Consider the following 14,186-nt stretch of genomic DNA (forward strand, 5'->3'; position numbering starts at 1 on the left):
AACTTAACATAGATTGTATAAACAAACAAGCAAAGAGAAAAACAAATAAAAGCTACACTTTAACTTCATTCCCCTCCAACTTTTTACCTTTTTGTTGTTTTTATTTATATCCTATTGTACCTCCTATGTCTTGAAAATTATTATGTTTGATAGGTTAATCTTTTAGTCTTTCTATTCAAAATACGAGTAGTTTACCCACCATAATTACAGTGTCATACATAGTATTTTGTGGTTTTCTGTGTACTTACTATTACCAGTGAGTTTTATATCTTCTGATGATTTCTTATGGCTCATTAACATCCTTTTCTTTCAGATTAAAAAACTCCCTTTAGCATTTCTTCTAGGACAAGTCTAGTGTTGATGAAATCCCTCAGCTTTTGTTTGCCTGCGAAAATATTTCTCTGATGTGTTTGAAGGATATTTTCATGGATACACGGTTCTAGGGTAAAAGTTATTTTCCTTTAGCACTTTAAATATGTCATGCCACTCTCTCCTGGCCTATATGGTTTCTACTGAAAAGTCTGTTGCTAGATGTATTGGAGTTCCGTTATATGTTATTGGTTTCTTTTCTCTTGCTGCTTTTAGGATCTTTATCCCTGATTTTTGGGAGTTTGATTACTAAATACCTTGAGGTAGTCTTCTTTGGGCTAAAACTGCTTGGTGTTCTATAATCTTCTAGTACTTGAATATTGATATATTTCTCTAGGTTTGAGAAGTTCTTTTTTTTATTAATATTATTCCTTTGAATAAATTTTTTACCCTGCTCTCTCTCTACCTCCTCTTTAAGGCCAGAAACTTTTAGATTTGCCCTTTTGAGGCTATTTTCTAGATCTTATAGGAGTGCTTCATTGTTTTTTATTCTTTTTTCTTTTGTCTCCTCTGACTGTATTTTCAAATAACCTGTCTTTAGGCTTACTAGTTCTTTCTTCTGCTTGATCAATTCTACTGTTAAGAGACTCTCATGCATTGTTTGGTATGTCAATTGCATTTTTCAGCTCCATAATTACTGCTTGATTCTTTTAAGTTGTTCCAAACTCTTTGTTAATTTTATCTGATAGGATTCTGAATTCTTCCTCTGTGTTATCTTGAATTTCTTTGAGTTTCCTCAAAATAGCTATTTTGAATTCTCTCTCTGAAAGGTCACATATCTCTTTCACTCTGGGATTGATCACTGGGGCCTTACTTAGTTTGTTTGATGAGGTCCTATTTTTCTGACTGACCTTCTTGCTTGTGGATGTCCACTGGCATCTGGGCATTGAAGAGTTAGGTATTTATTGTAGGTATTGCAGTCTGGGCTTGTTTGTACCTGTCCTTCTTGGGAAGGCTTTCTACGTATTTGAAGGGACTTGGATGTTGTGATCTAAGTTTTTGGTTACTCTAGCCGTATCTGCATTAGGGGGCACCCCAAGCTCAGTAACGCTGTGGCTCTTGCAGACTTGTAGAGATACTGTCTTCATGGTCTTGGGTAAGATGTGGGAAAATGCCCTGGATTATCAGGCAGAAACTCTTTTTTTCTTTTCTTACTTTCCCCTCAATAAACAGAGTCTCTCTCTCTGTGCTGAGCTGCCTAGAACTGGGGGAGGGGTAACACAAGCACCCCTGTGGCCACCACCACTAGGACTGCCCTGGGTCAGACCTGAAGCCAGCATGGCACTGGGTCTTGCCCAAGGCCTGTGGTGGCCACTGCCTAGTTATTGCTTATATTCACTCAAGGCCCAATGGTCTACAATCAGCAGTTGGCAAATACAGCCAGGCATGTGTCCTTCCGTAAAGGCAACAAGTTCCCCCAGGCTCTGGGTGGGTCTGGAGATGCCATCTGGGAGTCAAGTCCTGGAGTCAAGAACCTTAGGAATCTAGCTGGTGCTCTATTCTACTGCAGCTGAGCTGGCACCCGAGCCATAAGACAAAGTCCTTCCCACTTTTCCTCTCCCCTTTCTTCTAACAGAGTAGTCTCTCCCTGTGGCCACCACTGCCCAGGCCCACAGCAAGTCCACCTGGCTACTGCTGGTATTCACTTGAGGCCCAAGGGCTCTACAATCAGCCTGTGGTGAATACTGCCCAGCATGGGTTTCTCCCTTCAGGGCAGTGGGCTCTCCTCTGGTCCAGGCCAGGCCCAGAAATGCTCTTCAGGAGCCAAGGCTTGGAATCAGGGACCTTAGGATCCTGCCTGGTGTGCTGCACCACTGTGGCTGAGCTGGTACCCAAGTTGCAAGACAAAGTCCCATTTACTCTTCCCTCTCCTTTCGTCAAGCAGAAGGTGTCTCTCCCCTTAGTCCCTGCAGCTGGGGAATGTTCTGGGTCACCCCTGAAGCCAGCATGGCTCTGAGTCTCACCCAAGGTCCGTGGTGAGTACTGCCTAGGTATCATTGCTGCTTATTCAGGACCCAAGGGCTCTTTAGTCAGCAGGTGATGAATCCTGCCAGGACTGGGTCCTTCCCTTCAAGGCAGCTGGTTCCCTTCTGGCTCAGGATGTGTCTAGAAATACCACCTTGGAGTTAGGGCCTGGAATGGGGGCCTCAGGACTCTGCTTGGTGCCGTGTTCTACTGTGGCTGAGCTGGTATCCAAGTTGCAAGACAAAGTCTTATTCACTTTTGCCTCTCTTCTCCTCAAGCAGAAGAAAGGAGTCTCTCCCAGAGCTGTAAGCTGTGTTGCCTGGGATTGGCAGAGCGGTGGCAAGCACTCTCATGGCCATTCAGGCTGGTGTCTCACTAGGTGATGTGCACCCCAAGTCCACTGGCTCTGATCCCTGCACAGCACTAGGACTTGCCCAGGAATTGCAGCCCTCGTGGCCTAGATGGCCTTTCAAGTTTATTTAGGACCCCATAGCACTTTAGCCTGTAGTGGTGGGGCCTGCTGGAACTCAGATTCCAACTGCTGGGCTGTGTGCTTCCCCTCTGGCTAGGGCTGGTCTAAATGCTGCATCCATGGTTGTCAGCTGAATTCTGCCCCATGTTGCTTTCTTCTATGATAGGGAAGCATTGAGCTGTAGTGCAAAGTCCCACAGTCACTGTGCTCTCCCTCAAGCATATAGATTCTCTGTCTGCACTGTGTGGCTATTACCAGGGGTATGGGGGAAGTGTGGTGTAGGCAGTTCAAAACTGTCTTTCCTACCCTCTTCAGTGCCTCTTTCCTTAATATGATGTTAAAATGAGCTACTGTGATTGCTTACCTGATTTTTGGTTCTCATGTTGGTGCTTTTTTGTGTGGATAGTTTTTCAATTTGGTGTTTCTGTGGGGTGGGGTGTACAGTGGAGGCTTCCATTTGACTATCTTGCTCTGCCTCTTGTGTTTGTCTTGTCATGTGTGTGTTTCTGTCCATTCTTTCAGATGCAAGGCTGACTCTGAAAAAATATATTGCAAAAGTCTCTTTAGCTGTTACTGACACAGAAAAGGGATCAGGGAAACTCCTTAAGGAAGACAAGGTACTGTATTGTGATTATTGCTTGTTCTGTAGTGTTTTGAGAATTTTGTCTTACATTTTAATTTTTGCACTGATGTTCTAAAGGCAGGTGGTGGTCCTTACTTCCTCCCTCCTCCCTCTTTCTTTCCTTCTTCCCTCCTACCTTCCCTTCCTTTCTTTATAAACCTCTAATAGAGGATAGTCTGATCAAAACTAAAATAAATAGTATTAAAGAGTGACATAGAGATGTACTAAGTATCAAACCCAGCAACGTGGCTGAATCTTAGAAATGTAATATTGAGTAAAAAAAATTATCAAAGACTACATAGACTTTTATAAAGCTCAAAAACAAGCAATATCAAACTATATAATTTAGGGATGCCTACATATGGGAGTAAAACTATTTAAAAAGCCAAGCAAAGGGATAAGCACAGATCATAGTTATCTCTTGAAGGCAGTCAGGGAGTGGGATGGGGAGGGACAGAAGCTGTATTAATAGTACTGGTAGTGTTCTGGTTCTGGACTGGTAGGGTCCAAAATAATACAATGGAAATATTCATTTCATTATTTTGCTTCAAAACTGAGATATACATTGTATATTTTAGTATATATGTACATGTACAAATACATTGCATATTATTTAATGTGTCAAATTTTCCAGAATGGGAAAAGAGATACACAGCTGTAAACACAGTAATTTTAAAGCCCACTTGCCACATATCTAAGTACTAGATCTAAGCATTCCCTGTGGAATAGTTTAGTGCTCTGAATGTACATTTAAAAAATATACTGAAGGTATCAGAAATGTGTTTTGGTTTTAAATTATTTCGTTTATTTTTGTGCAGGATGCTCTGTGAATTTCCTGTGACTTATTATTCAGATGAAAAAGAATTAGGTATTGCTAAAAGTATAAGATATCACCAAGTCTAAGCACTTGATAAGTTATACATTGCACTTGTGTCTTGTAGAGTACTCTGCAAAATCTCTTGTGAAACAAACAAAATGTAGGCAAAATTTATTAGAATAGCTTTTGGAGCTATCAGATCTGCAAAGCAAAATTTTCCTGACACAAAGAAATAGTGCTTTGTCAAACTAGTTACTAGAACATTCTTAATTTAATTTTAAAAAATTTGATTATTTGAACTAGAAATTATTATGTATACATAGTAATAATTAGAAAAAATCAGAATGTCTAAAGCAAACATAATAGTTTTCCCTTTTCTATTTCTATTCTTAATACCTACTATGTGGTTTCGAAAATAATTTTGTGTTATGTTTTCCCTTTCACTTATATAATCATATGTATCCATACACATAATAGGAATTTTATGAAAGATTTTGTTTTTATAAAAATGAGATCACACTTATATATATTATTCTTTAATTTTACTTTTTTTCCTTCTCAATAAGATGTTATGGACACCTCTCTAAGTCTACCTGCTTCTACATACTTCTGCATATGCTACTGCTTATTATTTAACAGTATGGACAGGACATACCACAAATGTATTTATTTATCTTTATTTTTACAGACCATAGTATAATAAACATCTTAAATCAGACATCAGAAATTTGCTGCATATGTGCGATGAGATAATTTTACAATGCAAATTGAGAGATTTTCAGTAAGGTGGAGCTTTTCTTGTATTTCTTGAACTTCCTCCTTCTGTGAACCATTTGAGAGGGAATAAAATATCAGCATTGTCTTTTGAGTTGCATGCAACTCATACCATCCACCCATTCTTTTCTGGTCTTTGCAAGTACTTCTTTTAGTCACAGGGCTTAACAAAAATAAAGAATTAGGGAGAAAGCGTAGAATGGTACCAGGCTTCATGACTGTTGATGGTGAGTTTTATTGTGCTCATATTCCACTAACGTTAGAGCTGCACTGTCCAATATAATAGATACTAGCCACATGTGACTATTCAAATTTGAATTATTTAAAATTAAATAAAATTTAAAATGTAGTTCCTTAGTCACCCTAGCCACATTTCTAGTGCTCAATAGCTATTTATATCTAATGGCTACTGTATTGGACAATGCAGGTACAGAATATTTCTATCATCACAGAAAGTTCATTGGACGTGCTGGTTTAGAGATACTGTTGAGTTTTATTTTTCAATAAATAAGTGGAGAGCAAACTCTGTATTTCTGTCCCTAGAATACCATCCTCAGTGCATGCCGTGCAAAAAATGAGTGGTTGGAAACCCATACAGAAGCTTCCATTAATGAGCTTTTTGAGCAGAGACAACAACTGGAAGATATCGTGACTCCTATCTTCACAAAAATGACTACACCACGTAAGTTTTGGATAAAAGGTGGTTTGAATGTCAGAAGGGATGAAAATTAAGTTCAATGTTGTTATTTTTGAGATATTCTGATTTTAACAATCTTCATTAAGTAGTTATTAACATTGTTACAAGCACTAATCTATGATATAGTTCCCTAGTTTCATTATTTTCAATATTAGTAATAACTAATAATAACTGAATTCTTCCTATAGGAAATGTCTAATACTAATCTTAATATTACCATCATCAGTCATTAAATTTTATGGGATTACTGTAGCTTTGCTTTGATTTTTTTTTTTTTTTTTTTCCCGGAGGCAGAGTGTTCCTCTGTTACCCAGGCTGGGGTGCAGTGGTGTGATTGTAGCTTACCACAGCCTCCACCTCCTGAGCTCAAGTGATACTCCTGCTTCCTGAGTAGCTGGGACCACAGGCAGGCATTACCATGCTTGGCCAATTTTTAAATTTTTTATGGAGATAGGGTCTTGCTATGTTTCTCAGGCTGGTCTTGAACTCCTAGCTTCATGTAATCCTCCTGCCTCAGCCTCCTGAAGTGTTGGCTTTACAGGTGTGAGCCACCACACTGGGCCTGTCGGTGATTTTGATTCTCATCTAGGAGGCATCTCCTCCTGGGAGATAGGGTGGCAACATTTTATTTTATTTATATATTTTTTAATTTTTTTCCTTCAACATTTATTTTAAGTTCCAGGGTACATGTGCAGGATGTGCTGGTTTGTTACATAGGTAAACGTGTGCCATGGTGGTTTGCTGCTCAGATCAACCCATCACCTTGGTATTAAGCCCAGCATCTATTAGCTATTCTTCCTGATGCTGTCCCTCCCCCCGCCCCACAGCGTATGTTGTTCCCCTCCATGTGTCCATGTGTTCTCATCATTCAGCTCCCACTTACAAGTGAGAACATACAGTGTTTGGTTTTCTGTTCCTGCGTTAGTTTGCTGAGGATAATGGCTTCCAGCTCCATCCATGTCTTTTAAATGGACATGGTCTCGTTCCTTTTTATGGCTGCATAGTATTCCATGGTATATATGTTCCACATTTTCTTTACCCAGTCTATCATTGATAGGCATTTGGGTTGATTCCATGTTTTTGCTATTGTGGATAGTGCTGCAATGAACATACACATGCATATATCTTTATAATAGAATGATTTATATTCCTTTGGGTATATACCCATTAATGGGATTGCTGGGTCAAATGGTATTTCTGTCTCTAGATCTTTGAGGAATTGCCATACTGTCTTCCACAATGGTTAAATTAATTTACATTCCTACCAACAGTGTATAAGAATTCCTTTTTATCCACAACCTTGCCAGCATCTGTTGTTTCTGGGCTTTTTAATAATTGCCATTCTGACTGGCATGAGATGGTGTGTCATTGTATTTTTGATTCGCATTTCTCTAATGATCAGTGATGTTGAGCTTTTTTTCATGTTTGTTTACTGACTACATGAATGTGTTTTTTTTTTTTCGAGGCGGAGTCTTACTCTTCTCACTCAGACTGGGTTCTGTAACCCCCGCCTCCACTGTAACCCCCACCTCCTGGGTTCAAGCGATTCTCTTGCCTCAGCCTCCTGAGTAGCTGGGATTACATGTGTGCCACCATGCCCAGCTAATTTTTATATTTTTTTGTAGAGACAGGGTTTCACCATGTTGGCCAGGCTGGTCTTGAACTCCTGACCTCAGGTGATCCGCCCACCTCAGTCTCCCAAATTGCTGAGATTACAGGCATGAGCCACCATGCCCAGCCTTTTTTTTTTTGAATGTCTTCTTTTGAGAAGTGTCTGTTCGTGTCTTTTGCCAACTTTTTAATGGGGTTGTTTGTTTTTTGCTTGTATGTTTGTATAAGTTCCTTGTAGACTCTGGATATTAGACCTTTGTCAGATGAATAGATTGCAAAAATTTTCTGTAGGTTGTCTGTTCACTCTGATGATAGTCTCTTTTGCTGTGCAGAAGCTCTTTAGTTTAATTAGATCCTATTTGTCAATTTTTCCTTTTGTTGCAATTGCTTTTGGTGTTTTACTCATGAAATCGTTGCCTGCACCTATGTCCTGAATGGTATTGCCTTGATTTTCTTCTAGGGTTTTTATAGTTTTGGGTTTTACATTTAAGTCTTTAATCTATCTTGAGTTAATTTTTGTATAAGGTGTAAGGAAGGGGTCCAGTTTCAATTTTCTGCATATGGCTAACCAGTTTTCCCAACACCATTTATTAAATAGGGAATCCTTTCTCCATTACTTCTTTTTGTCAGGTTTGTTGAAGATCAGATGGTTGTAGGTGTGTGGTCTGATTTCTGAGTTCTCTATTCTTTTCCATTGGTCTATGTGTCTGTTTTTGTACCAATACCATGCTGTTTTTGTTACTGTAGCCTTGTAGTATAGTTCAAAGTTGGGTAGCATGATGCCTCCAGCTTTGTTCTTTTTGCTTAGGATTGTCTTGGCTATTCAGGCTCTTTTTTTATTCCATATGAATTTTAAAATAGTTTATTCTAATTCTGTGAAGAATGTCAATGACAGTTTAATGGGAATAGCATTGAATTTATAAATTACTTTGGGCAGTATGGTCATTTCATAATATTAGTTCTTCCTGTCCATGAGCATGGAATGTTTTTCCATTTGTTTGTGTCCTTTCTGATTTCCTTGAGCAGTGGTTTGTAGTTCTCCTTCAAGAGGTTGTTCACTTCCCTTGACTGCTGTATTTTTATGTATTTTATTCTTTTTGTAGCAATTGTGAAGTGGATTTCATTCATGATTTGGCTCTCTGCTTGCCTGTTGTTGGTGTATAAAAACGCTAGCAATTTTTGCACATTGAGTTTGTATCCTGATAGTTTGCTGAAGTTGCTTATCAGTTTAAGAAGCTTTTGGGCTGAGATAATAGGATTTCCTAGATATAGGATCATGTCATCTGCAAACAAAGATAATTTAACTTCCTCTGTCCCTATTTGAATACTGTTTATTTGTTTATCTTGCCTGATTTCCCTAGCCAGAATTTCCAATACTGTGTCGAATAGGCATGGTGGGAGAGGGCATCCTTGTCTTGTGCTGGTTTTCAAGGGGAATGCTTCCACTTTTTGTCCTTTCATTATGATATTGGCTGTGGGTTTTTCATATAGGGCTCTGATTATTTTGAGGTATGTTCCTTCAATACTTAGTTTATTGAGAATTTTTAACATGAAGAGATATTGAATTTTATCAAAGGCCTTTTCTTTCTCTATCGAGATAATCATGTGGTTTTTGTCTTTAGTTCTGCTTATGTGATGAATTACATTTATTGATTTGTGTATGCTGAACCAACCTTGCATCCTGGAGATGAAGCCAACTTGATCATGATGAATAAACTTTTTGATGTGCTGCTGGATTTGATTTGCCAGTATTTTATTGAGGATTTTTGTATCAATGTTCATCAGGGATATTGGCCGAAAGTTTTCTTTTTCTGTTGTATCTCTGCCAGGTTTGGGTATCAGGATGATGCTGGCCTCATACAATGAGTTAGAAAGGAGTCCTTCCTTTTCAATTTTTTGGAATAGTTTCAGTAGAGATGGTACCAGCTCTTCTTTATACCTCTGGTGGAATTCAGCTGTAAATCCATCTGGTCCTGGGCTTCTTTTTGGTTGGTAGGCTATTTATTACTGCCTCAATTTCAGAACTCATTATTGGTCTATTCAGGGATTCAATTTCTTCCTGGTTCAGTCTTTGGAGGGTGTATGTGTCCAGGAATTTATTCATTTCTTCTAGCTTTTCTACTTTATGTTCATAGAATTGTTTATAGTTTGTCTGATGGTTGTTTTGATGTGGAATCAGTGGTGATATCACCTTTATCATTTCTGATTGTGTCTATTTGATTCTTCTGCTTTTCTTATTTATTAATTTGGCTAGTGGTCTATTTTATTAATTTTTTTCCAAAAAACCAGCTCCTGGATTCATTGATTTTTTTGAAGGGTTTTTTTGTGTCTCTGTCTCCTTCAATTCTGCTCCGATTTTGATTATTTCTTGTCTTCTGCTAACTTTGGGGTTTGTTTGCTCTTGGTTCTTTTTTTTTTATATACTTTAAGTTTTAGGGTACATGTGCACAATGTGCAGGTTAGTTACATATGTATACATGTGCCATGCTGGTGCGCTGCACCCACTAACTCGTCATCTAGCATTAGGTATATCTCCCAATGCTATCCCTCCCCCCAACCCACAACAGTCCCCAGAGTGTGATGTTCCCCTTCCTGTGTCCATGCTCTTGGTTCTCTAGTTCTTTCAGTTGTGGTGTTAGGTTGTTAATTTGAGGTCTTTCCAGCTTTTTGATGTGGGCATTTAGTGCCGTGAATCTCCCTCTTAACTCTGCTTTAGCTGTATCCCAGAGATTCTGGTACATTGTCTCTTTGTTCTCATTAGTTTCAAAGAACTTCTTGATTTCTGCCTTAATTTCAGTATTTACCCAGGAGTTATTCAGGAGCAGGTTGTTCAATTTCCATGCAGTTGTGTGGTTTTGAGTGAATTTCTTAGCATCGAATTCTAATTTGATTGCACTGTGGTCTGAGAGACAGTTTGTTATGATTTCAGTTCGTTTGCATTTGCTGACTGTTTTACTTCTGCATATGTGATCAATTTTTGAGTAAGTGCCACGTGGTGATGAGAAGAACGTATATTCTGTTGTTTTTGGGTGAAGAGTTTTGTAGATATCTATCAAGTGTGCTTGATCCAAAGCTGAGTTCAGGTCCTGAATATCTTTGTTAATTTTCTGTCTGGATGGTCTTTTTAATATTGTCAGTGGGATGTTAAAGTCTCCCATTATTATTGTGTATGAGTCTAAGTCTCTTTGTAGGTTTCTAAGAACTTGTTTTATGAATCTGGGTGCTCCTGTATTGTGTGCATATATATTTAGGACAGTTAGCTCTTCTTGTTGAATTGAACCCTTTATTGTTATGTAATGCCCTTCTTTGCTTCTTTGTCTTTTTTTTTTTTTTTTTTTTGAGATGGAGTCTTGCTTTGTCACCCAGGCTGGAGTACAATTGTGCAATCTCGGCTTACTGCAAACTTCGTCTCCTGGGTTCAAGCGATTCTTCTGCCTCCCCCTCCCGAGTGGCTAGGATTACAGGTGCCCACTTCCACACCTGGCTAATTTTTGTATTTTTAATAGAGACTGGATTTCACTATGTTGGCTAGGCTGGTCTCGAACTCCTGACCTCAGGTGATCCACCCATGTTGGCCTCTCAAAGTACTGGGATTACAGGCATGAGCCACCATGCCCAGCCCCTTCTTTGTCCTTTTTGACCTTTGTTGGTTTAAAGTCTGTTTTGTCAGAAACTAGGACTGTGATCCCTGCTTTTTTCCTGTTTTCCATTTGCTTGGTAAGTTTTCCTTCATCTTTTTTTGAGCCTATGTGTGTCTTTGCACATGAGATGGGTCTCTTGAAGACAGCATACTGATGGGTCTTGGATCTTTATCCAGCTTGCCATTCTGTGTCTCTTAATTGGGGCATTTAGCCCATTTACATTTAAGCTTAATATTGTTATGTGTGAATTTGATCCTGTCATCATGATGCTAGCTGGTTATTTTTGCAGACTTGTTTATGTGGTTGCTTCAAAGTGTCACTGGTCTGTGTACTTCAGTTTGTTTTTGTAGTGGCTGGTAATGGGTTTTCCTTCCCATATTTAGTGCTCCCTTCAGGAGCTCCTGCAAGGCAGGGCTGGTGGTGACAAATTCCCTCAGTGTTTGCTTGTCTGAAAAGGATCTTATTTCTCCTTTGCTTATGAAGCTTAGTTTGGCTGGATATGAAATTCTGGGTTGGAAATTCTTTTCTTTAAGAATGTGGAATATTGGCCCCCAATCTCTTCTGGTTTTAGGGTTTCCACTCAGAGGTCCACTGTTAGTCTGATGGGTTTCCCGTTGTAGGTGATGTGGCCTCTCAGTCTGGCCACCTTTAACATTTTTTCTTTCATTTTGACCTTGGAGAATCTGATGATTATGTGTCTTGGGGTTGATCTTCTCATGGAGTATCTTACTGAGGTTCTCTGGATTTCCTGAATTTGAATGTTGGCCTGTCTTGCTAGGTTGGGGAAATTCTCCTGGATAATATCCTGAAGTATGTTTTCCAACTTGGTTTTATTCTCCCCGTCTTTTTCAGGTACCCCAATCAGTCATAGGTTTGGTCTTTTTACGTAGTCCCATATTTCTCAGAGGTTTTGTTCATTCCTTTTCATTCTTTTTTTCTGTATTCTTGTCTTCCTATTTCAAAAGATAGTCTTCAAGCTCTGACATTTTTTCCTCCTCTTCGTCTGTTCTTCTATTGATACTTGTGTTTGCATTGTGAACTTCTTGCATCATGGTTTTCAGCTCCATCAGGTCAGTTATGCTCCCCTCTAAACTGGCTATTCTGGTTTTCAGCTCCTGTATTGTTTTATCATGATTCTTAGCTTCTTTGCATTGGGTTACAATGTGTTCCTTTAGCTCAGTGAAGTTCATTATTACCCACCTTCTAAAGCCTACTGTCATTTCAGCCATCTTGGCCTCAGTTCCATGCCCTTGCTGGAGAGGTGTTGCAGTCACTTGTAGAAGAAGAGGCACTTGGGCTTTTTGAGTTTTCAGCATTTTTGCATTGATTCTTTCTCATCTTTGTGGGCTTATCTACCTTTGAGTTTTGAGGTTGCTGACCTTTGAATGGAGTTTTTTTGAGGCCTTTTTTGTTGATGCTGCTGCTGCTGTTGCTTTCTGTTTGTGTGTTTTTCTTTTAAAAGTCAGGCCACTTTTCTGTAGGGCTGCTGCAGTTTGCTGGGGGATGGCTCCAGAAAACTGGAAGTTGCCTTGGTTTTTCCTCTACCTGGAGGTATCAGCAAGTAAAGCCTGTGAAACAGCAAGGACAACAACCTGCTCTTTTCTTTGGGAGCTTTGTCCCAGTGGGGTATTGATCTGTTGCCAGCCTGGACACTCCTGTAGGAGGTATCTGAAGACCCGTGTTGGGAGGTCTCACTCAGTCAGGAGGGATGGGATAAGGGACCTGCTTAAAGAAGCAGTCTGGCTGCTTTTTGGTAGAGCAGGTGTGCTGTGTTGGGGATAGCCCTTCCTCATCCAGACTGCCTGGACTCTCCAGAGCCAGCAGGCCGAAAGGCTGTTGACTGAACCACAGAGACATCGGTCATCCCTCCCCACAGTGGCTCCATCTTAAAAGAGATCAGAGTTATGTCTGTATAACCCTGGCTGGAGTTGCTGTAATTCCTGCAGGGAGGCCCCACCCAGTGAAGGGGGATGCATTGGGGTCCCATTTAAAGAAGCAATCTGGCCACAATCTGGCACAGCAGCTGTGCTGCATTGTGCAGGACTCCTCCTCATCAGGACTTCTTGAACTCCCCAGAGCTGGAAGGCTAGAAGGGCTGAGGTGAACAAACTGCAGAAATGGATGGCACCTGCCTCTACCCCCTGGGAACTCATCCATCTCAGGCAGTCTCCAGCCTGTTGTGCTGTCTGGCAGGAATTCCAAGGTGGTGGGTCTTAACTTGTGAAGTGCCGTGGAAGTGGGGCCCACAAAATGACACTGCTTGGCTCTCTGGATTCAGCCCTATTCCTAGGGGAGCATATAAATGGATCTCCTGCCTTGCTGGGATTCCTGGGGCAAGAGTATGTAAAACTCCTGGGTCTCTGTGTGAGCCTGAGCATCTGCTTTGCCAAGACTCCACATAGGTCTGTGTATCAGACCCAAGGCTCTGGTGGCATGGGCTCATGAGGGGATCTCGTGATCGGTGGGTTGCAAAGATCTGTGTGAGAAGTGTGGTTTCTCACTTTACTTACTCCTCAAGCAGATAAGCCACACGTACATTGTGAGTGGTCGCACAATCACTCACTGCTTCCCTTGGCTGGGGGTGGGGGTTCCTTTGGCTCTGTGCCGCTCTTGGGTGGGCCATTGCCCCACTCTACTTTTCTTCACTCTTTCTGGGTCAAGCCATTTGCCTAGTCAGTCCCAATGGAAGAACCTGGATATTTCATTTGAAGGTGCTGAATTCACTCACTGTTTTTATTTTCCATGAGAGCTGTGGACTGCAGCTTTTTCTAATCGGCCATCTCAGTTCCTCTTGGCAGCATTTTAAAAAGCAGTTTCAGTATTATAATTCTATATTTTGGGAAAAACCTACTGTGGGAATACTATCCTAAGAATCAGAAAGGTGAACGTATCAGAATCTTGGTGGCAGGCACACCCCTAACATTTTTTAAAAATAATAGCTTTATTGAGATATAATTCTCACACCTTAAAATTAATCATTTTAAAGAGTACAATTCAGTGGTTTTCAGTATATTCACAAAGTTGTGTAATTATCACCCTTATCTAACTTTCGAGTTTTACCTCTCTGAAAAGAAACCCTATAGCTATTAGCAGTCACTTCCTATTCTTCCCTCCCTCAAGCCCTGGCAACCACTAATCTACTTTCTGTCTCTGGATTTGCCTTCTCTGAACATTTTTTTTTTAACTTTTTTTTCTGGGGGCAGGGCAGGTTGGGTTAG

General features: G+C 40.2%; 1 protein-coding gene across 5 annotated transcripts in view; it reads left to right on the forward strand.

Annotated features, from left to right (window-relative positions):
- The window catches only part of ANKRD45 (ankyrin repeat domain 45), a 109,747-nt gene that overhangs the window by 85,124 nt on the left and 10,437 nt on the right, over positions 1-14,186 (forward strand). For all 5 annotated transcript variants that reach the window (XM_055111433.2, XM_055111425.2, XM_055111436.2 and 2 more), the window contains 2 exons: positions 3,329-3,423; positions 5,563-5,701. In XM_055111433.2, the coding sequence (XP_054967408.2) occupies positions 3,329-3,423; positions 5,563-5,701 (234 nt within the window). The remainder of the gene's footprint in view (positions 1-3,328; positions 3,424-5,562; positions 5,702-14,186) is intronic.

Source organism: Pan paniscus, chromosome 1, assembly GCF_029289425.2.
Source record: "Pan paniscus chromosome 1, NHGRI_mPanPan1-v2.0_pri, whole genome shotgun sequence".
Classification (NCBI taxonomy): domain Eukaryota; kingdom Metazoa; phylum Chordata; class Mammalia; order Primates; family Hominidae; genus Pan; species Pan paniscus.